Source organism: Aquila chrysaetos, chromosome 25 (assembly GCF_900496995.4).
Source record: "Aquila chrysaetos chrysaetos chromosome 25, bAquChr1.4, whole genome shotgun sequence".
Classification (NCBI taxonomy): Eukaryota; Metazoa; Chordata; class Aves; order Accipitriformes; family Accipitridae; genus Aquila; species Aquila chrysaetos.
In genome coordinates, this window is record NC_044028.1 from 3,074,876 (window position 1) to 3,100,166 (window position 25,291).

The 25,291-nt window shown below is 45.1% G+C and overlaps 1 protein-coding gene across 1 annotated transcript in view; it reads left to right on the forward strand.

Moving 5' to 3' along the window:
- Positions 1–25,291, forward strand: part of CACNA1H (calcium voltage-gated channel subunit alpha1 H) — a 255,993-nt gene that overhangs the window by 212,330 nt on the left and 18,372 nt on the right. Inside the window, 13 exon segments of the mRNA XM_030002143.2 lie at positions 1,237–1,671; positions 2,364–2,464; positions 2,884–3,007; positions 3,146–3,214; positions 3,324–3,508; positions 5,715–5,841; positions 6,462–6,587; positions 7,322–7,411; positions 8,270–8,483; positions 16,511–16,662; positions 18,653–18,762; positions 19,894–20,027; positions 20,595–20,665. Coding sequence (XP_029858003.1) covers positions 1,237–1,671; positions 2,364–2,464; positions 2,884–3,007; positions 3,146–3,214; positions 3,324–3,508; positions 5,715–5,841; positions 6,462–6,587; positions 7,322–7,411; positions 8,270–8,483; positions 16,511–16,662; positions 18,653–18,762; positions 19,894–20,027; positions 20,595–20,665 — 1,938 coding nt within the window.

Below are 25,291 nucleotides of genomic sequence, written 5' to 3' on the forward strand. Positions count from 1 at the left end.
CCACAGTGTTTTAGGGTTGCATCTTGAATCCACCTTGTGTCAAGGGAAATGAAGCATTTGTCCTTACCAACACAGCAGCTGAGCTCCAGTTACAGTACAGCAGCCCCATTGGAGGGGAAACAAAGGAAATGAGGTAGGAGCTGACTGATTGCCACCAGGCACAGCTCATGGAGCAGAGATCTGGCTGGAGCTGACTGCTTTGGCAACTGATTGCATTTTGCCTGCAACAGGGGAGCGGGAGGGCAGCTCTGTGAAAACAGAGGGTGCAGAGTTAATAGACAAAGTGGATTTCTGCTGCTGCTTATCTATGCCATTCCTCTGCTCTGTAACTGCAATATCATGTTCAAATCAAGGCAGCGGACCATGAAGGCACTTCACATAGAGACAGAGCCACTATCCCCTTTGGTAAGCTGCTTAGTCAAGGTAATGCTTTTGAAAAGAAAATAGAGATGACTGTTGTTTGCCTTGGGGTTTCATGGGATTGTGAGTTGCTGGAGAGGGTTGTTCATGGTTTGAATCCTTTCTCTGAGAGCACATCAGTGCCACCAGCCAAAGGAAGATAAAGCAGTCAGAGGAGAGCTGGCTAACGCTGAGAAGGAGGAGGAAGGCAGTTTGCCTCGTTTTGTGCTGGGAGGAAGCCATGGAGGGAAAAGGAGATTTCCTTCTAGCCTTTCTGCTCTGACCTTAAGTGCTCTCATCTTGGCAACTACCTGCCAGCCAAAGTGCACTCACGCACCGATCAGTGCCAGAAATTTGCTGTAAGAGAAACATTCATTCCATCTCCTTATGCAGCAAACTGAAGAGAAAGTAATGCAAATGGGGGCACAATTTCCAACAAACACTTGAGTGATTCAGGTGCCAGAGTCCCTCTGGAAGCCAGGGAAGTTGTGTGCTGAAGCCACTTGAACATGAGGAAAGAAAATGCCACTTCAGCAATAGTGTCTTTGGGTTCAGTTTTTATGCACAGTTAATGCAGCCAGGACAGTAGGAAGTCATGCAGCACAGAGGATTGGTAGCTGTGCTACAGGTATAGTTCAAAGAGTACCTTCAGTGTGGGATTAGCTCGGTGCTTGGCTCCCATCTCAAGGCGTTGGCGTGATGAAATCAGAGCAGTGAGGAAAGCTGGAAGGGGAAGACATGACTTGCAATAAGAAGGGTCTTCCAGTCTGGGCAAAATGCTCTATCCTTTGGCTTCCTCCTGCAAACAAACCCTCAAATGTCTTTTTCCTCTCTCAGTCCAGCCTCCGCAGTTCCCCTTGCGCCAACTGGGGCACCAGCAGCAACTGGGGAAGCCGACGCTCAAGCTGGAACAGCCTGGGCAGAGCCCCGAGCCTCAAGAAGAAGAACCAGTCAGGAGAAAGAGAGTCCTTGCTCTCTGGGGAGGGAAAAGGCAGCACAGACGATGACTCCGATGACGCCAAGTCCAGCACAGTCAGCAGGCCCTCACTGCACCGCCGGGCAGAGTCCCTGGACTACCGCAGCTCCCTGGACCTGCCTGAGCTGCTTCAGTTGCCCACCATGCGCCACTCACTCAGTATCAGCCCCGTGGCCGTTCTGCCTGCCGAGTACCAAGACTGCAATGGCAAGATGGTTCACGTCCCCAGCGAGTTCTTCCTGCGTGTCGACGGACACAAGGAGGATGCTATGGACTATGAGGATGACATGGAAGATGTGAGTTGAGGGGGAAATTAGGTGCTCATGCGTTAAGTGGCTTTTCCACTCCAAGAAGGCTGATTAAAAATCAGGCTTTGAAATGTGTTACTGCCTAATGGCTGGTGTAGACAAAATGAATCCAGATCCGAGGGATGGGCATCCATTTCCCAAAAGGCTTTTTTTTATTAATGGGTTGGGCTGTTACCTTGCAGTGGTCTCTAACAAGGTAAAACTGCAAGGGGTTGTGCATGCATTTGCCTAGTTTTTGAACTGGTTGAGATTGTCCCCCTGGCCCAGGTTGCCTCCAAAAATGAGCTGTAGACACAAGAGATAGCTAATGTCTGTGCTCACAAGAGCTGTTTGGCATCTCGAAGGCTTGAAAGCCTAGAGTGTTCTCTATTTAAGTTTTTGGTTGTTTGAGGCCTTTTTGTTTTTGACACAACTTTGAATCTCAAAATGATACCTGCCTAGAAAGTCTTGCTTTGTTATGTTCATATCTTACTGTACAGCAGCCCCTTTCTTCCACCCCTTTCCTCTGTGTTTTATTGGACAAATGTGACAATGCCTGCCACATCTCTGTCCCAAAAGCCATGACTCCCTACAGGTGTTATGAAATGTCATGTGCTGCCCTCTTTCACAAAAGGACTGTGAAACTTGAAGAGGCAGGAAAATAAAAGAGGAAGAAAAGGTGTTTCTTCTTTTCTATCCAGAGTTACTGCTACCGAATTCGTAAAGTCCTGGAGCCCTACAAACCACAGTGGTGCAAGAGTCACGAAGACTGGTCCCTCTACTTGTTTTCTCCACAGAATCGGTAAGAAATCCCAGTAAAATGCCAGCCCACCAGGTTTTTGTGGTAATGAAATACTACAATTCTAGTTAGCCTTCCCTTGAGAAAAATCCCTCTCTGATGTAGAAGCACTGAGAGTTTAAGAAATCCAATTCCTGATTTTTAGGTAACTTTTTCTGTTACATGTGGGCAGAATTGTTGCATGGTTCACCCTGTGCCTGTCTAGGAAGAAGGGTGGTTTAACCAGCATTAATAATAGCTGTTATTACATCTTGTTTACTGCATTGATAATAATGGCTGAAGCTTGTGGAGAGTCTAGCTCACCACCTGGGCTGATGCTGGTGGCACAGCTGCCAAAGACTTTCAAGGATGTGCCATTCAGGTGAGAGTCTCTCGCTGACCCAAACATCTAATGTATATTTTTTTCCCCACCATTTCTTCAGGTTCCGAGTGATGTGCCAGAAGGTCATTGCCCACAAAATGTTCGATCACGTGGTGCTGGTCTTCATATTTCTCAACTGCATCACTATAGCACTGGAGCGACCAGACATAGACCCACACAGCACGGTGAGTACCTGAGTCATTTTCTTCCTTGATCCAGCATCCAGATATTAGTCTTGTCAGGGCAAGACCCTGCAAGATGAAAGATGTTTGTTTCCTAACACCTTTAAATAACTTGCCTCTTTGCTGTTCTATGTTTTACAGGAAAGGATATTCCTAAGTGTTTCTAATTACATCTTCACTGCAATCTTTGTGGCTGAAATGATGGTTAAGGTAATTATATCTTCATCCCATGGCCCTTAGTGAGACCTGGCAAAGACCAGAACATGACATAGTTATGATCTGGGTGAAGATTTAAATGTCTCTCTTCTCCTGGCTGTAGGTGGTAGCTCTTGGCTTTTTCTCTGGGGAGAACACCTATCTGCAGAGCAGCTGGAATGTCCTGGATGGAGTCCTGGTCTTTGTATCTATCATTGACATTATTGTCTCCATGGCATCGGCAGGCGGAGCTAAGATCCTGGGTGTCCTTCGCGTTTTGAGACTTCTGCGGACCTTGAGACCCCTCCGGTATGTTCACCGATAGGGTGGCTGAGTTTTCTTAGTGTTGATAGATCAAGGAGTTTGAAAAAATGCACATGAGCCGTCAAGGTCTTACTTAATAACACAAAAAGCTGAAACACAGTATGGGTAGAATCATCTTTGGGGAGCTCTTATGTAGTGAAACTGTTTGAAAACAGTGAAATTAGTTATAATATAACTCATCTTCTCCAGCACGGAAAAGAGCGGATGGAGTTTGGAGTGAGAGGTGTTATTGTACTCAGGCAGTTAGTGCAGTGAATGCCTCCTCCATGCTGCATTTTCATCACCGTTTTAAAAATCAGTCTGGCTCCTTGTTAAACTGCACAACCTCACAGTCATTCCCAAGCAAAGAGGTTGCCTTGGTTGGGAGAAAATTTGCAATTGAACAGGTGCTGACAATAATTTGATAAGCTCCAGCACCTATACCGGCTGTCCTGTGCCTGCATATCTAACATTACTGCAAAACAACTTAGTTCTCAGCTAGGAAGAGGAAGGGGAGGCACTTTCAGTATTTGAGAAAAGGAGTAAAGAGAATTTGTATTTTGTTTACAATTATGCAATAACAAAGAGTGTTAATGCTTGGGGGATTTTTATCAGCTCACAGCTCCTGTGTTCTGCTTCCATCCTGCTTGGCAAGAAATGCAAGCCTTTTTTCATGAAATTTCAGGGGAAATAAGATAGGCACCTCCTGAGACCTGTAGGCTTTCTGATGAAAAGCTGCTTGCTTATGACAGTAATCAGAAGAGGCAATCTTGTTTAGGCCCATGACCACAAGAACAACAGCTATTTGTCTGCTGCTCTGTATTTCCTTAGTGACACGTAACTTTGTGAGTGTTTCTGTCTCCTCTCTTGCTCCCATGCTCTGTTCTGCTGGTGGCATCGGGGTCCCCTTGCAGTGCTGGCTCACCAGGAGCCACTCTGGGTCACCCTGGACAAGCCTTGGCCTGGCAGCACCTCGAGGCACTTGTCTAACACGCATAAGTAGGAACAGAAATCAAGGCATAGGCAATTCATAAGTAAGTAAACGTAAGGGGAAAAAAAGGAATTGGTCATGGAGAATAACTAGGCCAGATCCTATTAATAGAGAGGAATTCATCACCTCTCACAACGGCTTCACTTATCACAGCCTCTTCCAGGATTACTCCAGGGACCATTCCTAACACTTTGTAGGTGCAGTTCAGACTGCTACATTATTTGCTGCCACATAAGACCCTATTGAAATGCTTTGTCCCTGCAGCATACAACTCTCCTCTTTTCTCTGTGTTTGGCAGGCATGAAAGCATCATTAGCCGTGCAACCTCAAGCTATCTGCAAGGACTCATACCCTCTCCCCTCTACAGGCCCCTCCAAAAAAACCCTTTGATGTTCTTCAGTCAAAACACCCGCCTTCCCAGAAAAGCTTGCTTGGGCTAGTTACACTTATGTGTGCAAACACATTTTTCAGACGCCCATGGGAGAGCCATTCTCCAGGCACTCATACAGGAAAGGAAAACACTTGTTCTCCATAATACCCAAAAGCTACTTCAGGCCGTGCTCAGAGCATGCCTGGCCTCTCATGGCCTCACAGCAAGCAAGCAGGCTGCTCTTTAATGGGATGACCCTTTGGCTGTGGAGCTGTTGATCACAAGTTCCTGTTAGCTAAGAGTCAGTTCAGGAACTAATTAGGAAACAAACTGAAATTACTTTGTTTGAAATGTTGTCATGGGGCCCAGGCCAGCAGGGGAGGTGAGCGCTTATGCCTGTAGAAAGAGGACAAGAAATGCTCTCTAGTACCACCGTGAAGCTGTTTAGATGTGTTGTGTTAGGAAGCAAGCTTCTGCCTGGTGTGTGCCCCTCTGCTTGGATCAGAGAGACCTCAGAGGGGATCAGCTCTCTAGACTGAGGTAGAAATAACCCTGTAGTGGGAACCTCTGCGATATTCTGCCCATAGAGAGTATTCCCTCGTCATTGTTACTAGTAAGCAATTGCCCAACACCCTCCTGTCAGGGTGTCTTACACTTTTTTAATTTCATCTAATGTGACTGTGAATGTTCTGCTTGTCCAAATAAGTCACTAATTGTCTCTGAATGCTGCCTGCAGGTAGAGGAGGGTTGTGTTAGCTTTACTGCAGCCCAAGCAGAGGAGGAAAAGCAACCATATAATAACAGGGCATGCACAAAAATTAAAAGCTTTATTGTTTTGCCATTTTTTCCAGAGTCATCAGCAGAGCCCCGGGTCTGAAGCTGGTGGTAGAAACCTTGATCTCCTCCTTGAGGCCTATTGGGAATATTGTTCTCATCTGCTGTGCTTTCTTCATTATCTTTGGGATTTTAGGGGTCCAGGTAGAGTATTTCCCTCACCACAGCCATCTGTAAGTGACTGCTGCAAAAGAGAAGCTGTTTTTCTCACCACCTGGGGTTAAGATGGAAGTAATGAGCTTAAATCTCTCCAAAGGAAGATTTCAGTTAGGTGTTAGGAAAGCAGAGCCAGGCCCTAGAAGAAATGCTCTGGGGTGGGGTTAGCATCTGCTCATTGGAAGGCTCTCAGGATTAGAAGAGCAGACCTCCCTGATGAATAACGCAGCACCAGCTAAGCCTGCCTGAGGGTAGGGGAAGGAGAAGACAAATTCCCAAGATCCCTCCTGGCTCTGTGTGCTAGGATATATATAATATCTCTTCCTCAGAGAGGAGATTGTCATCCTCCCAGCAAGGCAGGGCTGGCCTGCAGGATCACCTTCCTTCTGTGTCTGGAGCAATATGCAGCAATATCTCAGGGCCTGAAGTTTCACCAGAGGTCTTTTCCTGCCCTGTGTCTTAAGACAGATATGTGAGCTGGAAGGAAAGGAAAGGAATTTGAACTTGGCAAACAACTCTACTAGGGGAAAGACAGATAAATCAGGGGACAGACCTTTCAAAGCTGCTTCTTTTTGTTTTTTTCTTTTTTTGTTGCTTCTCAAATACAGCTTTTTAAAGGCAAGTTCTACTACTGTGATGGTCCTGATGTAAAAAACATCACTACGAAGACTGACTGCACTAACGCACGCTACAAATGGGTTCGGCGGAAGTACAATTTTGACAATTTGGGACAGGTAAAGTCCTTATTGCAGGGCTTTTCCATACCAGTTTTTAAAGGATGAGCATTTAAAATGTATTCCTTGAGGTCGGTGTGCAACATCCGTCATAGGAAGTTTCCAGGAATGACATAGGCATTCATCTATCAGAAGCAAACCTAACTGGGTAAAAATGGATCAGGTCACCTCTTGATCTCTTGCAGCCAGACTTCCTAGGGTTATACAGTTGCTTGTTTATAGGAGGGTGCTGTCTTAAAGCCACTGCTTTTGCATGCAGTCCCTCATGTATGGACCACAACTGTCACATTTAGTCTCTTGACTTCTAGCTGTTATGTTTGCAAATGAAAAAAATAAGATGCTTTATACTGGCTGAAAAGCAAGACAGCCCATAGTAGGAGCTGGGATATATTTTTGCTTTTTAAAACCCCATGACATTGAGCCAGTCTGCAATATTGATTTTTAATCATGCTTTGGTGACCAGAAAGCCTGATGTGTCTGAGAAAAAGTCAACCTATATGTGAGGGAAAAGGAGCATTAATGACCATAGTTTGCTCACTTTTAAGCCAGATATGGAAATAGGTAAAAGCAAGCCACAATATGTTGCATTTCTCCACCAACTCCAAGCCAGATGATGTGTTATGAGCTGTGGATTGGTTTTACTGAACATTGTCTGTTGTTAGTTTCTTCTCTGGGGACTAAAATGCAAGACTAATCTTGTTTGTTTGTTTGTTTGTTTGTTTGTTTTCTTATAGGCCCTCATGTCCTTGTTTGTCCTCTCCTCCAAAGATGGCTGGGTGAACATCATGTATGATGGTTTGGATGCCGTGGGTATTGACCAACAGGTAAATGTACTGCAGAGTCCAGATGTGTTGCGCTCAGAAGTCTCATGCCTGGTTGACTCTGGTGATTTTGAAGTCGCAGGAAGGAGCAGAGCTATAGGACCTTCTTGAGGTCCTGACTGCTCATTGGGCTGCCAAGGTTTTACATTCTCCACTGAGTAGCTTTTACAGTGGATGTGCCCCATGTAGTAGACAAACAAGTACTGATGGGGTTTTTAATTAGAATAATGGTACTTGAGAAGGGCCACACGTGCCATTGCACTGTGGCTTCATGGAAGGCATGATGAATATGAGTAAACTCTCACAAGATGGGAAACAACCAGGAATGTTATGAACACTGTTAAGTTTGCGTGTTACATGGCATTTGCAAAGGAAAGTCAAGAGTCTTAGATGAGTAGTACCCCATCGCAGCTACAGTAACACTTTGTACTTACATTTTCTCCTGCTTCTGAAGGATCCCATAACGACTGAGAAATGTTAACCATGAGCACACATCTCAAAAAAATAAGCTGGAGCCTATCATTAACTAAAATGATCACGCAGGTGGAATGATGCACATCCACTGAGATTTATTTTAAGCTGTATGAAATAAATGCCAAAATAATTAAATCCTGTAAGACGAATTGTGGAGGCTAGTGTGGGTTTCACAACAAAAGTAAAATTCTAGTCGGTGAGAAAGTGAATGAGAGGAAACTGTTTTGGGAAAAATCTCCTAACTCCTCTTAGCCCTCTCCTCCTCCCCACAAGAGTGTACTGTGCTGTCTTGTTGCTACAGAGTGCCCAATATCCTGACTTACACACATCTTGTCTATGCCGCTTCTCTTCTCTTCTGTCTTGTTTTTTAATTCCCCACCTCACCAGCCCATCCAGAACCATAACCCTTGGATGCTTCTCTACTTCATCTCCTTCCTGCTCATCGTCAGCTTCTTCGTGCTCAACATGTTTGTGGGGGTGGTGGTGGAGAACTTTCACAAGTGCCGACAGCACCAGGAGGCGGAGGAGGCCCGACGTCGGGAGGAGAAGCGGCTGAGACGCTTGGAGAAAAAGCGCAGGAGTAAGGAGATATACCTGTCTGGTCGGTAGACTGCGTTACAAACCAAAATCTTTCTGAGCCCTGCCTGCTCCCAAAGCAAGACTTTTGTTTTCCTTTGGTTTTGTTTCCATGGGATTCAAGAGGGTGTTTTGCTTCGTTACCTCTTTAGCGGTACCTTAAGTCTTGGGTTGCCAATACCCTGGAATTGTCCTCTACAAGCCTGACATAAAGCATTACCTGTTTACTTGGCTGGGGAGAAAATCCTCCTCCAAGCAGAGTCCTCTATCATGCTCTGCAAGACAAAGGTGTCCCAAGCACCGAGCAGGAGCTCGTGGTGCGACTGAGGGATGCAGTGAGTAAACAGCTGCAATGCTTACTGTGTGCGTGAAGGCCAGTCCTGAGGGTAGCCCTGTGGCTTAATGTGCCGCTTGCATCTGACGATGGTGGTGGTTTGATTTATTAATTCTTTTCTTAGACAAAATAATTGTGATGCTTTTTAGAGTCCTAGCGCATGGTCCCGCATGCCACAACCATGCTGCATGAGGGCATGAACAAACCAACAGCCCTGGGGAGAAGAATGGAGCTCCAAGATGGGGCTGTCCAGAAAATTCTTCTCTGGAAGATGTCCATTACAAGAGATGCTTGCCCCATCACAGGCTGGGGGAGCCCTTCACTGCTGAGTAATGTGCTGGGACTCAGTTTGTCCTTGCAAACAGTCAACATAGAAATACTGGCCTGACACAGGGCCATTAGAGTGCAACAGAAGGCCTTTAGCTGAAATCTGCTTCTTAGTGGATCTAGTCGGGACCATCAGACCAGACCAGAAAAACACCTGAGTTTGTGCTCCTTTCCTGACCCAAACCTTCCCAGGGGTTCTCATGTATTAATTCTCACCTGCACTGCTGCTTGGCAGGCTCCACCAGGGACAAGCTGCCTATAGCATCTGGTGGGTATTCCCAGGAAAACTGCCAGGAAACCAGCTGCACTGACTTCCCAGACAGTTTTAGTGAACAGGGACAGCCTGCATCAGATGCTGGCAGGCATTTTTTAGAAGTGAGGGAACAGGGCTTGGCCACTGTGATCAAAGATGAGCTTAGTCAGGGATAAAACTTGAGTGCTTCTGGCCCACTTGCCGCAGGAGCCCTGTGGCTCTTTGCCTAGCACTGTGCTGCCTTGTGTAATCTCCTGTAAAGACCTAATATCTCATTGTGACAAATGGCTAGTTGTCTCCCAAACATCAAGCCGTAGGTATCCATTTTCAGCTGGGAAAACTGCAGTTAGATCGAATAGTCTTTTGCCTGGCTCTAAGGACATAGCAGTCAGAGGCTTTGCTAGTAGAAACCCCAGCCAATTGCCTCCATCCGTCCGTGCTTGAGTCAGAAGGCAGACAGCTGTATCCCTCGCAGCTCCTCTCCTGCTCTTGTGGTCCTCTTTATTAGACCCATGGGAGACCTCAGCACTAAATGTCTGCACCATGGTCTCCACAGGGCCTTAATGACAGACTGACCTGACACCACAGTGAAGGCCAAGCCCATTTCATTTTAGCTAGTTGTGTCATTTTAGTTAGTAGCTGGGTTAAAATGAAATCTAGATCAAACTAGCCAGTTGCAAACAGTCGTTGAATCTCTTCAGAGATGTAGAAGAGTTCAGGTGCAGTTTCATTTCCCTTTTTCTGTTTAAGTTCTTGAGTTTGAGGTTCCAGCTAGGATTAGAAGTGGAAATCCTGAGGGCAGCATTTCCAGCACAACAAGAGAAATCAGTTTCAGGCTCTCAGGAGTCCTCCTGCTTATTCAGTATTTCTACCCCAATGTGCTGACCCAAGAAGACATTCAGATAAATGCAAAGTTTATATGCAAAAAAAAAAAAAAAAAAAAGTTTATTTACAAAGAACATTAAGCATCCTTAGAGAAAATAGGCTGGGGCACAGGTAAGGAGGGATAGCTTAACCACAGCCAGTTGCTGTTCCTGATTAGTAAGTAAATCTTATTACAAGCCTGTCTGTGGCTCCCTGCTTAGACACCGAAAAGAGCCAGTTCCTGTTAAAGTGATGGACGCTGTTACATTGACCCTCTTTATCCTGCTATCTTGAAGGATAGAGTCAAGGAGATATTTCAGACCGCAGACCCAGGCATTGCACAGATGTGGGTTGTAACATTTCACTGAGAGCGTGCAGGGAGGAGGACAGCTTTCTGGAAGGTGATCAAGTCCAGTATAGCAACTGAGAGGCTAAATGTTTGGCCATGTGCTGGGCTTCCAGGAGGTTACCTCAGATCATCTGGCTCTGAGGTCTCCTACCTGCCTCTGTTCAGCACGGACAGCTTGACATCCAAATTCGAGTTGTTAACAATGTGAAATCAAATATCTGATACACATTTTGGAAGATTACTCTTTACATTTTAATGGATTTTTTTTTATTTAAATGGGAGGAGTTTTCACCTCCTGGGTAATTTAGAAGATGATGGATTTGGTGAAAAAATGTGGCAGACTCAGAAAGATGTGAGATGTGGTTGGTGCCGTGTGTGGTAGAGTCTCTGTGGGGGAATGTCTGTGTGCACGTGCAGGCATGGGATGCTGCACGGTGACGGCGGGCTGGCCAGCTTTCCCCGTGCCCCAGCGCTGTGTGTCTTACCCATACGGAGGAGTGGGGGAGAGGCCGGTCCCCATGGGGCAGGATGGGCACACGAGACTCACTAGTGATTCTGCGGAGAAGCAAGGAGCCTATGTTGGAAAGCCTAGCAGAGAGCCCCGCTTTTCCTTTAGCTGCTGCTCTAGCATTTGGCCTGAAGAGACCATAAGGGGAGGAAGAATTAGGGCTGTTAACGAGAGTAAAATCCAGCATAGCTAACAGATGTACTATCCGAGCAATGCCTGTCCATCTGGACTCACCCCGTCTGCCTGGCATCTTGTCTTCGTCTCCTGTCTGTAATGTCCTCTGTGTGTAGCAACCCTGTGTGTGTTTCTGTGTATTGAGGTCTTTGGGCATCTGTAGGTACCTATACACACAGAAACGCACCATTGAGCCATAGTAGGCTTGGGCTCAGGCCTGGAATTGGGGTAAACCTCAGCTTATCAGTGCCTGGATGGTCCCATCCAAGCAGGCTCTGGGTACAAATGCCAGGCTCTGCAGGCTGGGTCCAGGATTTGGACCCTGTGTGCAGAGCTGTGAGCCTGGCAGAGGGATTGCTCCGTGGAGGACACAGCCCTGCAGCAGGACACGGCTCCTTCATCAGCCCCCACGCGGGTGGGATGGAGAATCATCATGTGTCTGGTTTGCGGGTATTTTTCAGGTCTTTCAGGAGCCTGGCAGGAAGGTACCTCTCAGCCCCCATTCCTGCTGTCAGACAGCACCTCAGACCTTTCCAAAAAGTTTCTGAGGGCCACTTCCATGAAGGGATTGGGACAGGGTGACACCCCACGCCCCTTGTCAGCATGCCCTGACTCCCTCTGCTCCTGTGAGAAGCATCACTCAAGGCACTGGCAATGGAGCTCATGGAGCCAAGTCGTCAGCCAGGCACGTCACTGTGGGCTGCTGTGACAGAGCAGCAGCGGCCGCAGGGCCCAGCCTTCACGACTGGGCTGAGATTAACTCATCTGAGGCCAGGGCCACCACTGAAAGAAGGCACTGGGTTCGCCAGTTAACTCTGCTCACGTGAGAAAAGAGGGCAGGGGGTTGAATATGCCATAGAATGCATTTGATGTGTTTTTAAAGGCAGAACTGCACAGCATACTTTTTCATGTGAAAGTAAAAATTCAAGATAAACTAGGATATTTTTCTGACACAGTCACTACCTCCATCCACTATATCTACTATATAAATAAGTGTAGTGTAATTTAATAATCCTGCAGCTCCTAACCTTTTAATGAGGTTCTCAGAAGACACAGACCGAAACAAGCCTCCCCAGATCAAAGTTCTTGATTAAAACCACATGGATCGGCTTGATCTCCTCTGTGTTCAGGATATGGGGCCAAATCCAACCTGCCTGTATCTGCTGTGAAGCCAGCAGCCGCTGGCCCACTGAGCAGAGCATGATGTCAGGTCAAATGCAGGCAGTGCTCTGGGTTTCAAAGGCTGCAAGCAGGGTCTGGGTGACACTGCATGCCAAAAGCAGTGCAGGCAACACTGGAAAAGCTGGAAATGCCTGACACAGCCCAGGGGAGGCCCTAGCTGGGGAGCAGAGAGTGCCTTTCAGTAGTGTCACCAAGTCACTGGTCCCTTGAGGACCCCAAAAACTAGGAACTCAGAAAAGGAAATGCTTTTGCCTGATTTTCACTCTGTACGAGAAGAGCGTGGCCACAGCCATGTTTCTCTGAGGCATTTCCCAACACAGAGCTGAGCGTCTGGGCATTGTAGGAGGAAGAGGCCAGTTCTGTTTTAAGACTCAGCAGAGATGCCTTTCAAAGCACTGACTGTAAGCCTTTCTCTCCAGGGGTGAACAATCGTGGGCAGCACACAGTGGTATTTAAATTAGTCCATCCTCTCAATGCCACAACCATCTCTGTATCCAGCAGAAACATTTGAGTTGTAACTAAAATTTTGGGCACTGCATATCTGAGTGTTTAGTATTTCCAACTAGGGAATTATCAAACCATCTTGCTTATTTTTCCAGGCAGCTGCAGGTATAGAGCTACTCTGTGCCAAGCATGCATATAAACCCATTAGGGCTTTCTAATGTTTCATGCAGAGAAGAATAATGGAGGAGCTGTAGCTAGCAATTGTAATGCCAACCTAAATGCTTTTAAGCTAGGAGACAGTGCTTCATTAATTTTCATGTCAGCAGAATCACAAGCAAAGAAGTTTAAATACTCTTCAGAGAGGTGAGATTCAAGCATTAGCCAACATCTAGAAATGGGGGCAAGAACGGACTGTGGTTTTCCTTTTGCATATGTTTGATGGTTTCTCCTTTCCCTCCTGCATTTCCACCAATTCAAACGATCAGCTGCAGCTGAAGGGATACTTGTCTGTGTTTGATATAAGTCTGCTAGTTGGCTGATTGGAGTCTCATCCCAGAAACCATTTCCCTGGAGAAACCAGGCACAGGTTACATTTTACCTACTGTAATTAACGATGCACTAGATCTCCCCCGTTTGCTGTGCCCACATCCCCATGTCCACTGTTCTCATACAGGTTCTCCTGCAGACCCCACATCTCTGGTTGAGCAGGCTGTAGCAGTAGGTGTGTACAGTGAACACTTAGACCCAAACTGGGGAGAATAACATAGTATTTTCTCACTAAGAGCTAAAAATGTGTGTCTGAACTGAGAGGAGGCCAGAGCCACTTGCTGTGCTGTTGACTGAAGTAACACTCCTGTGCCTAAAGGGACCAGGAATGAGCAGTGACCCAGCAGAGCTGGGGCCCTTGGAGGTCTGAAACGCAGCCTCCTTCCTGCTCAGAGCGGGTCAGAGCTGCAGTGAAGCTGTGTGGCTGATCGCTCGCTGCTTTCACCCTGCTGCAAGCCCTCTGCCTTCACGGGATCGCCCCGGCCTAACACCAGCATCACCAAGAGCAGAAGCTGGCCTGTCCTTCCTGCACACCCCTGCTCACTCCTGTTAGCCTCGCATGAGCGGTATCTCCTCTAATGGACATTGCATGGGTTACTGCACTGAGCATGACAGTGTTGTTGCATGTGTTTCGAAGCATTGTCAACTTTATCCCAGACTGTCCTTGTATGTGTCCCCCCAGGAGAAGTTTCTTTTTCATCTGTTAAACTGGCTTCAGGGATGTAGTGCATCCTAAATGAGTAAGGCATTTCCTAGCGCTCCCTCACCCCGGCTCAAGTTAAACATATCCCAAGTTTTCTGAGCAACCAGTTGACCAGGCATAGCCAGCACTGAGCACTGGCAGAGTGTACAGACACAGACCTCTGAGACAACTTCACACAATAAAACAGACCCACCTTTATGGCTGGGTGGTTCCTCCTTACTATTTGTATATTCAGCCCATGTAAAGAGAGAGCTGTGTAGCTGACAGGCAGCCTAGAAGGTTTTCTGTTCAGTGGCTTTACAGTGGGAAATGTCTTCTTGTGATTATGCTTTAGAATTATGTAAGTAGTTTATAAAACATAATAAAGACGTGATCTTTTGCTGAATAGTTAATCAATGGCTGCATTTGGGCAGGTTAGATGTAGTTGCCATCACCTACAGCCTGTTTTCCTTATGTGCTGTCAGCCAGTGTACTCACATACCACCCATCCCTGCTAATGTTCTTCTGAGAGCCATTAATCAACCATTAGTTATTAATAAATAGTCTTTAATATAATGTTTGACTATTTGGGGTATTTTCGGACCTCCCAACAAGCTGATTTTTTTGCATTCCCAAGAAGACATTTCCAAAAAAAAAAAAAAAAAAGTATGTTGTAATCCTGAATACACATGAAAGCATATTGGACAGACTTAAATAAATATTGTACTGCAATGTTTTTATTATTATTTTTTAGACGCACTGGAAGATTAGTCGAACTCAGAAGCAAAGACAGCCCTACCAGTCCAAGATGACTGGTAGGACTAAGGCACATGAAAGCAACAGAAGAATGTATTAAAAAACAATTGTGTTTGCTTTCATCTTGTTTTTCCACACCCATTAGCAGAAAAAATAAGTCTAGGTGACCCTGGTCACAAGGAAATGTTTTTCAAATTCCTCCACTCCACTTTTATCTACCAGAAAAAATAGTAGTTGAAAGAGAGCAACAGATTCAGTTTCCCTTTATCCAATTTATTTTAGGGTTTTGGACTATAATCTGGCATCAGTTGCACTACCAAAAAACAAACCCCACATTTCAAGAGTCACTCCATCTGAAAGATATTAGCAAGATGAGAGGAGTAGAAGATGTATTTCAGGGGGGCACTGAGTACTTTTGAACTTATTTCCCTCCTTGTTTTTAAGATGAAGCAACTCCTTTTTCCCAGCTCCTCATGCATTTAAAGCTGAATTTGCCAAAACATTTGCAAAAAAACCCTCTCTGTTAAGAACAATCCTTCTCTGACTTAGTATGACCTAACATGTCTCTTCCACTTGCAAAATCTACAGTAATGCTGACTTTGGCCTTAAGTACACTCTTTGAATATTTACATTTCTTAAGTTTGAAAAGAATTTGACTCCATCCAAGTGCCCACAGCCATCTTGTCACAGTCTAATTTAAGAGACACACACGCAGTAAATACAACTCGGTCACAGGGCAGTGTCCAAACACTTTCCTTGGAACAGCCCCGGGAACTTGGTCATGTGCAGAAATTTCCCCATTTCAAAGCGAAGAAAGGAGGAGTCATGACCAGAGGCAGATATAAAATTCATGTGGTCATAGCCTGAATGGTTTTTTAGATGCAACCATGGCCTTGGTTTTATATTTCCAGAGGAGCTTGTGCTGATAGTCTTTGTAGAGACAAGTGCCTGAGCACCCCGCTCCATTGCTGTTGATGCTCTCCCATGTGCTACTAACCCTCACGCATGTGCCCTACTTCGCCACAGGAATCGCTATGTTTTCTTTAGACCTTTAAAATACTTTAAAATACACCAAAAGCCTTCTTTCACAGAAGCTGAGCTCAGGTTATATTCCTCTCTTATGGGGAACATGCCTGACATCAGTGGGATTAGGAGAGATGCATATCAGAGTCCAGACTGATGAGACCTGCCCTAAGCCTTTCCTCTAAACTGGAGTTGAAGCTTTGCTGGATTTGAAGCTTTTTCTCTTGGCTTTGTGTCTCATTTCCCTCCTGCTTCTCAACATTCCTGGTTTGTGACAAGAGTCCCATTAAGCAAAAAGGTTGTCTTCTAGCCTGAGAAAGAGCAGTAAGAACAGAGAGCACTTACGAGAAAAACGGACTCGGTTGTCAAAGCTATGGAGGTCCCTTCTGCGGGCACAAGAGGTTTGGCTCAGCCTGATAACCCTGCTATGGTTCTTGAAGGTTCTAGGTAGAAGCACTTGGCCATTTCATGTGGCTTGCTTGAATCAGTTCTCCCACATGCTGAATCTGGGCGTGTGTAAGACACGACCCCCAGGCCACGTTGTGATGGCTGCCAACCATGCAGCAGGGCCTGTGTTCATTGCGTTGCCTTTCTTTGTCTTTTTCTGCAGAAGCCCAACGCAGGCCTTACTATGCTGACTATTCCCCAGCGCGGAAGTACATTCATACCCTTTGCACCAGCCACTATCTTGACCTCTTCATCACGTTCATCATTGGGGTCAATGTCATCACTATGTCGATGGAGCACTACAACCAGCCAAAGGTAAGAGCCACCCATCAATGTGTCGGCTGTGAAACACAGCAGCGTGGTGTAGCAGAGGGCCTGAGGACCACATGCTGTTCCCTTGGGATACCATTGACCAGTTGGGTCTGCAGCCAGCCCTGCTTCCCTGGGACCATTCCCTGGTGTTTGAAAGGCTCATCAGGCTCCAGACTCAGCACTGCAATCTGTCTAACTCTAGACCAGCTCTACCATTCTGGAGTCACTTGCCTCAGCCAAAATCTTGATTTCCCTGCTCTTGCATAAAAAAACCAGAGAATAAGGCTAATGGAGAGTGAACTAAACTTTTACTAGGAAAAGACCAGTCCAAATATTTTCTCTCCTGATCCCAGCCATGACTGACCCTCAGACAGTAAAACAGTCCAGAATTTTAGAATATTTCACTAACAGATATAAAGTTAATGCATGCAGAGCAACGTTTCTTTTCCTCAATGAATTTAGCATAAACCAACTCTTAAGTACAACCCGTCTTTTCTTTATGTATCATAAAATCCTTCTGTCCCAAGAAAACCTTTGGCATAAATCATATAGCCTGTTCACTTGCTGCATAGATTAATCTTAGATCGCATTATCATTCATGGAGCTCTAGACTCAGTGTTTACTTTTCTAGTATTGCCTGGTCTGCCAGGTAACCTGCAAATGCCTCCTGGAAGCCAAGCCAGAGGGGCACCAAGCCACAGGGTAACGCCTGTGTGCTTTACACCAACTGACTGTGTGCTTTTCTGCCCCATAATTCTTTTGCATAATAGCCTTTGTTTTGCATATAAATGTTACTTATCCAGATTAGGTCTTATTTATGCATTTTTTTACATCCATGTAAAACACAGTGATGTAAATCTGAATGCAAACCATCACAAATGATACAAAAATTCAGGCTCAGGCAGTGTACTTCAGATGAAATAGCAAATTGTCCCACATTCTTTTAAATTGCCATTTTATTTTAGGCACTGGAACAAAAGTAGGGGTAGTAGTGCATTGAGGAATGCCAACATCTGAAAAACTTTCAGCTCTTGTTCCCAAAAAATCAGTGCATGTTCATCCCACATATCTGCGATCAGCAAAGCACAGTCATCTCACAAATGTGACGAGGAGAGCTTTCCTGTGGCCTGAGGCTTTCTCTGTCAACAAAGCAGACATTACTTTGTGGACTCCTCTATTGCATTTTATTTCCAGTTGTGTCTGTTTTGATGTTCACTGTTACCATTTTTTTATCGTAAGAGTCCTAGACTACATTTAACTAAATTCTCCTTCCCTCCCTCCTCTCCCCAAATCTCTACCCAACCAAAGAGCTGTTTCACTCTGCAACTATCTATTTTAAGGAACCAGCAAGATTCTTTTGCTATTGTTGGCCTACAGTTCCAATGAAATCCATTATAAACACTCATCATCTTAAAGTATAAACACTGCAGATTCCTGACTTCCGAGAGCAACTCTATAGAGAGCGTGAACATTGCACCAAATATGGATATACTTCACCCAGCTCTAGAGATGTAACATTTTTCAAGAAGGCAAGATTTAATCCATCTCCAACATTATTTATTTTTCTGAGTGTTTTAAGCAAAGCCATTGTCCTAAGGATTGCCATGCTGGAATAAAGAAATGATCCATCAAGTCTTTTATTCTACTCAAGGCTAGGCAGTTCAGAAGAAGTAAACTTTGTTAGATGGGGAAGGCGTAAAATTTTCTCTCTGACCCAGACTGAACAATTTCTGCGCTGAACTTGGGAGGATTGATAGCTCTTGACATTTTTAGCACAACTAGTTTTAGTGCTTATGAGGTTTTTGTTTGCATCAGTGTCTAATCCTTTATTTGAGTTTTGCTGTGTGATTTAGTGGTTTTGTAACTGAGCTCGGCAAGCTATTAGGACTTCTTACATCTCTGTGCCTATGCCACCCTTGTGCCTGCCAGTTCCTCTGCAGGGGCTCTAGGAAAGGATATCCTGGGCTCATCTAACTGGTCTCTCTCTTTTCAGTCCCTGGATGAAGCCCTGAAGTACTGCAACTATGTGTTCACCATAGTTTTTGTGTTCGAGGCAGTTCTGAAGTTGGTGGCATTTGGTTTTCGAAGGTTCTTTAAGGACAGGTGAGAGTATTTTAAACTCCTGTGCATTTGGGATAGAGCTGTACTGACCCAGTTTCAAAGCCAGATGCTGGGTAAATGTAGCGTTACTATGATTGTACTACATGCTGTGTGCAAGGAAGAGCAAAGGGCTGTCTCTCCATGGGTGCAAACGTTATAGTGTAGGAACTAAAATTTCTAAGAACTGCTGGTACTGCTTTGCAGAAGGAATTCAGGAAATCTTATAAAATTCTGGATACATCCTTTCCCCCAGTATCTGCCTCTCCACCAGGTCCAACCAGCTCAGCTTAGAGGTGAGAAACAACCTGTTGGCATCATTCCAGTCCTCAAAAGAGTAGTTTTCACAAGCCAAGGTCAGAGAGTTCCTCAGAAAAAGTCTCCTCTGCAGTCAAAACCAGTCCTTTGGTAGACCGCTGGCTTTGTAAAGCCTTTGGCAAAGACAGAGGTAGTTGTGTTCAGCCCCACTGCCTTCAGATCGCAGCTGCAGAGACCTACCAATCTTATTCTGCCTCAAATTTAGCCAGAAGCAAATGTGTATGAAAGCACGTTGCGGTCTGGCGACTTGCTGGGGAGCAGGGTAAGATTGGACACTTTTCCACACGATCAGCTTGTTTGATTCATTTATCCTGACTGAGCGGTTGGAAGCTGCTATGAGCAATATTACTTATGAGGGAAATTGCATGGGAAAGACACTCAGTTTCTTCACATCTTACTGTCTTTCTAGTGCTGGTGTGGAAGGCCGTTTACAAGTGTTAGGCTATAAATCAATGAAGATACTCAAGTGAAGTAATTCAAAAGACAGGTCACATAACATGGGAGCAGCTGTATTGCATCACATCAAAGGTCCCTCTAGCCTAGTATCTTGTCCCTGAGAGTGGCTCCAAGTGGATAGCAGGGGGATGATAGGGACCTGGAAGTAAGCAGGGACACTTCCCACTCACAGCCTACAGCAGCTTGTGGCTCAGAGGCTGCAGTGAGTTGATTTTGTACCATGTAGAAGGTCGTGAGCTCAGATATGAGAGGAGAGGCGTTTAGGATTTGCTTGTGCTTGTTATTAACAGATAATTCTCTGCTCTTGAGTGTCTGTCTGTGTATGACTTTTTTTTTTTTTTCCTTCCCCTTTTTGTCTATTAGGTGGAATCAGCTGGATTTGGCCATAGTTCTGTTATCAATTGTGGGAATCACGCTGGAGGAAATTGAGATGAATGCTGCACTGCCCATCAATCCCACAATAATACGCATCATGCGGGTGCTGAGAATAGCAAGAGGTATGGCCTGCTCCGTAGGTCTCCAGCCATCCCTCCAGACACCCATTTGTTTGTCCATTTGTTCTTCTAGTCCTGCTGTTTCAGTTCAACTTGAGAACAGTTAGGCAATGAGGCTGCAAAATGTCAATTCAGAGACAAGCTAGGTGGGGTTTCATGGGTGTTTCCAGTGGCATCTTAGATTTGTCTCTAATTCAAACCTGGGATCACAGACCTTTTTACTGATACCAGACAAGAGTGGGAAGCAGTGGAGAAGGGAGGATCAGAGCTTGAGATGATGCTTTTCACTGATGAAGTGTCTCACCATCACTCTGCCATTTCCTATTTTCCTGCTAGGGCACGCTGGAGTTATTCTGGCTTTTGGTCTGTTTTACTGATGTCCTTAACATTAATTGCTGTGGGAAGTAGTCAGGATGTTCAGATGTTCTGTGGGCCCTGCCAGGATGCAATGAGCTTGCCATCTGTATGAATACATGCAAGCGAGATGTAAACCTGAAGCTAGATTTCCTTTATGGATTTTGCTTGAAATATTTCCCAGCCCTGCTGATCAGGTTTTGATTCTCATTGTAGTGCTGAAACTGCTCAAAATGGCCACTGGGATGCGAGCTCTCCTGGACACAGTGGTACAAGCGCTTCCCCAGGTAAGCCCTCAGACTTCATCCATGCCCAGTTTGTTCCCCTTGGTGTTCTGTGCCTTTCGGACCTGGGGACGGCTCTGTGCCACCATGTTTGGTGGGCACTAGAAGTCACCTGGGGAGGATATCAGCTTTCTCTGCTGCCACCAGTGCCTTGGTAGCAGAGTTTTGCATGGCACATCCTGCTCACATAGTATGTGTTACATGGGAGAACCGGAATAATGGAAAAAGAGTTCACAGAGAGCCCATTGCTGTAGGCAGAGCTCTTATAAAACATAGATTTCATTGGCAAGTTCAGGAAACACAAGGATAGACAGAGAAAGCTATTGGTGAAAGCATTGGAAGTAGACAGCTTCCAGCTCAGCAGTTTTCTTTGTGAGACAGGAGCAACCATGTTTATTGACAAAGGAGCTGCAGACTTTAAAAGGCAAATGGGGAAGACATTTCTGAGTGTTAAAAGCTTGAAGTGGGGTCTCAAATCACCATATTCTCATGGGCTGCAAGAGGAACAATGATGCTGCCAGTCTTAATGATATTTGATAGAATCCTTCAAGTGTTCAGTTCCTGGGACCACTTTTTTATGGATCTATTTATTTAAAAAAAGAAGGAAAGAAACTTTTTGCTGACTTGCACTCCTCCCTCAAAAAGATCTAAAGTACATCAGAAGAATTCCAAGAAGTTTAGGATTCCTTTGTTTTTAAAATCTTATGCTACTTAAGCTGTGTTCTGCTAGTTCATGAGTTTGATTGTCCAAGTCCTAATCTTTCAGTCTTTAGAGTCAGTTCAGTTGCCTACACATTCCAATTTCATGTATCACCAGGATCCTGTATCCCACCAGACAGTACTGGAAACATTTACTGCTATGCTTTACCCACAAGTGAGTACCAATATGAGGTGCCAGGCCATGAAGAATGAGGCAGAAGAACTCTGCTGCCTTATTCTCTGAGCTGGCAATTCAGAAGCAGCACTTTTAGGATGCACAAGCATGGTCAGACAAGTCCTTAATTTTCAACCCCTCCAAAACATCCCCCAGCAGAGTTGCTGGAAGGAGCTTTGTGAGTGGGCCCACTCCATTCTGTGTAAAAGGCAGTGTAGTGTGCCCTGGCATGGACCGGGAGAGTCAGGCCTCAAAGGCAGAGGCTTGGCCATCCAAACTGTGGCTTGGCCAAAAGCAGACACGGTGTAGACATCTCTTGCAGAGTATAAGTGGCCATATGAGAATCAGTAGAACTAGTACATGTAATTATCCCTATGAATTAGTTGCTAAGTACAAAGAAGCCTATGATCTATTCAAAATGAACTGGAATTTCTTTTTCTTGGAAAGACCCATTTACTTTTCATCACTGCCATAAAGATGTTTCTAATCTGAGATATTTACCCTTTGGTATTCAGATTTCCTTTCAGTGAAGGATTTTGGCTGAGACTAAAGCATGGAATTTACCAACCTGACCCCTGTTTTGGCATTTCAAGAAAGCATTTGATTTGTGTCTATTTTTTTTCTTTCGAAAACATTGTGATTACAGAGCATATTTTCTCTCTCTCCTTGTTTTCTCTCCCCCCCCCCCAAACAATAGGATGGCTGCAGGCCAGGCTTTTTGTTTCCTTGGGGTGTTTTTGCAGTTTACATTCAAACCAAAGTCTCTTTTAAAGGGAAATCCCCAGGGATATTCCAAGTAGATCTTGTGCAGATAAAAATGCCATTTTGTCCTCCAGTGAAATTCAGAAAATGAGAAGGGAAGTTTGGGAAGACCTCTCTGACAACAATCACTCTTCATAAAGCTATAGCTTTCATTTCAAAGGCAGGGGAATAGTTCCTACCCCAGTTAATTTAGCAGTCTAAAACCACAGCTGGAAAATCCCTATTGAATGTGTCTGCTAAGTGACAAGAAAAATGAATTTGATCTTTATTCATTAAGGTTTTGGCGAAATTCTTGTCTGGTGTATGTAGAATGTCCATTTACGGGCTTACGATGACAGGGTATTGTCATTGCAGTACACATTTTTTTCTTTCTCTTTTGGGTTATTTTCATCAGCTTCCTATTTGTTTTTATTCAGCCGCCGATATAGCTTGCGTAACACTTAGAGAACCAACTATCCCCAGACTTGGGGGAATGTTAGCATTTTGATCCAAGATTGAAGCTGTCACGGTACAGGCTTAGTCTCCTCTTCTGGAACTTCAGACTGACCTTGAGCTGCTGGTTTCAATGCAGGAAGACTTCCTACCCTACTGCATCCTCCTTGTCTGGTAGCCTGATGTCTACCAGTTCAGAGATCTCCTCCTCCTCCATGTCTCTGAAAAAATGAGTTGGAGTAGAGGAGAACAAATGAAGAGAGGCAAGAGAGACAGAAAGAATAGTCAGGGCAAGATCTCAAAATGGCACCTTTTTTGCCCACCACCTCCATGCCCTCTTAGTCCTAGCAAATGTTTGGGATAGTGTGAATGGATCATCACCTTCCTGCCATAGGCCATCTGTGCTTGTGCAGCGCTGGCTCTTTTACCCACTACTGTGCAGTCTTGAGGCAGTATCTCCCTTTCAAACAGGAATCCAAGTTTTCCAATTTCACAGCTGGTTGACCAAGAGGTTGAACTAGTAGTGGGGCCATGGTCACCTAGAAAGGCACTGCCAGCCTCAGCTCTGAAGGTGTACCCTCATGGCATACCCTTTTGGAGAATGAAATCTGTCATGGACTTTAAGGTATGAAGTGCTAAAATCAGCTACACTGGTGTAAACTTGAAATAGATCCACTGCTTTAAACTGAGCAACTAAAAAGAGCTGGGCTAGCATGACCAACGCTGACTTCATCATTTAGACATTGCCAGTCCTAATTAAGCCAGTTCAGTGCTGCCATTCACAGACCGAAAACTCTCCTGTGATTGCAGAGGCCTGCTCCTAGCATAACACAAGCCACACAGCTCTGCACTGAACTTCAGCATGTCTTTTAAAAGCCACCTGGTCTTGTTTTAAGGATGCAAAGTGTTAGGCAATCAGCCATCCCCTACTGATGAAATACATTCTTCCAGTAGATGTTTACTCCTCCTGCTAAAAAAATCTGGTGTTTTAAGTCTGAATTAGCCAAGTTTGTTTTTTCATTGGATGTAATTTTTCTTTTTTTCTTTTAGAACTTCTGCGTTTTGGAGCAATAAGAGATAAAATAATCTCTTGCAGTCTGGCAAACAGAAGAACATTGAATTCCTTTAATGTCTCAATATGAAGCAGGTTTTCAAGACCTGTTTCAAGTGTTTTCCTCTTTTTTATGAGCTCTGGCCCCATTAAGGCTATATAATGAATTATACCACTCTTATGCTTCAGCTGAATATTCCCTTGCCTATACATCTGGTGGCTGCATCGGTTTTGTGAGCAATGCCTGCTCTGTAAGACTCCTATTTGATGGTAATCCTTTAGTCCTTTTCACATCCCCTGCTTTCCAAAGTACAGTCCAGCCTTTCTGTAGCATGGCCTGCACTTTGCTCTCGCATTTGTAACTTTGCATTTGGCTGGGTTAAAATGCTCATTGTGTAAGTAAGTGAATCCACCGTACCAAGCAGCCCAGCTCAGTCTGCACAGCACTTCTTGTATCAATTGCCAGTAAGAAAACCTGCAGTCAATGCGAAGCTGCCAGTACTCTTCCTGATGGAGAGGACAAAGTGGAATCCAGTCCAATCGCCATCCTGGCTCTACAGGGCCAATAATAGTAAAATGTGGAATTTTCCTATCAAAAGATCTGGGTTCTTTTTCCTTCGTTTTTCTCACTTGGTCTGTGGATGGCACATTAATTAAATGCAGGACTGTACAGTATATCTCCTCTTTGTCTTCAAAGCTTGGAACTCCCCCCAGATGGACTCTGTGCCAAGAAAAAAGTGAAGAACTCCTCGTTCTATCAGTGTCCTGAAGGACAGAATCTGTAGTTAGCTCCTGTCCAGGAGTTTAACTCTTCTTGGTGCTGTAATTCCTGTGCTTATCTCAACTCCAGCTCTTGAAGAGGTTTTCTGGCATTGCCTAACAGCAGTTGTGGGACAGAAACAATAGTCTGCTTTTGCCAGACACTGAAACCCCACAGTGACTGTGAAGCTCAGAGAGCAAGAATAGAAATGTCTTACCAGCAAGCATTGCAGATGAGACAGATTTTGGAAGATAGGTATGTGTGCTATGCTGCATATTGGAAAGAAGTACAGAGATGCCTGAGAGATTTGAGTAGCGAAGCAGAAATCATTAGGTAAAGAAACCACCTTTCTGCTGTCTGTTAGCACTGGTCTCTGTGAGACTGAGTGGATACACAGAAAGGGGAGCCCGTTCAGTTCAGCTAGTGGCCTTGTGGTTGCACCAGTGAGATGACTTTAGCCTCCAAGGTTGTCTGTCTGGCCCTTTCCACTAGTCCTGGAATTCACACAGATTGCCTCCGTTTTCCAAGCAGACAAATGTGTCCATTTTCTCTTGGGTATAGTGCATAAATTAGCCTGTGTTTTCCTGCTGCCAGGATTATTGCTTTGGCTGGAGAGTGCTGGAAGGAAGATGAGGAGGACTCGTGTCCTTGGAAAGGATTGGCAGGGGCTTAGTTTTATGAGAAATTGCTCTTGACAGGCATCCCAGGGAGCTGTGTGTGTTGCCTGCATGGACAACTGAAATGCCAAGG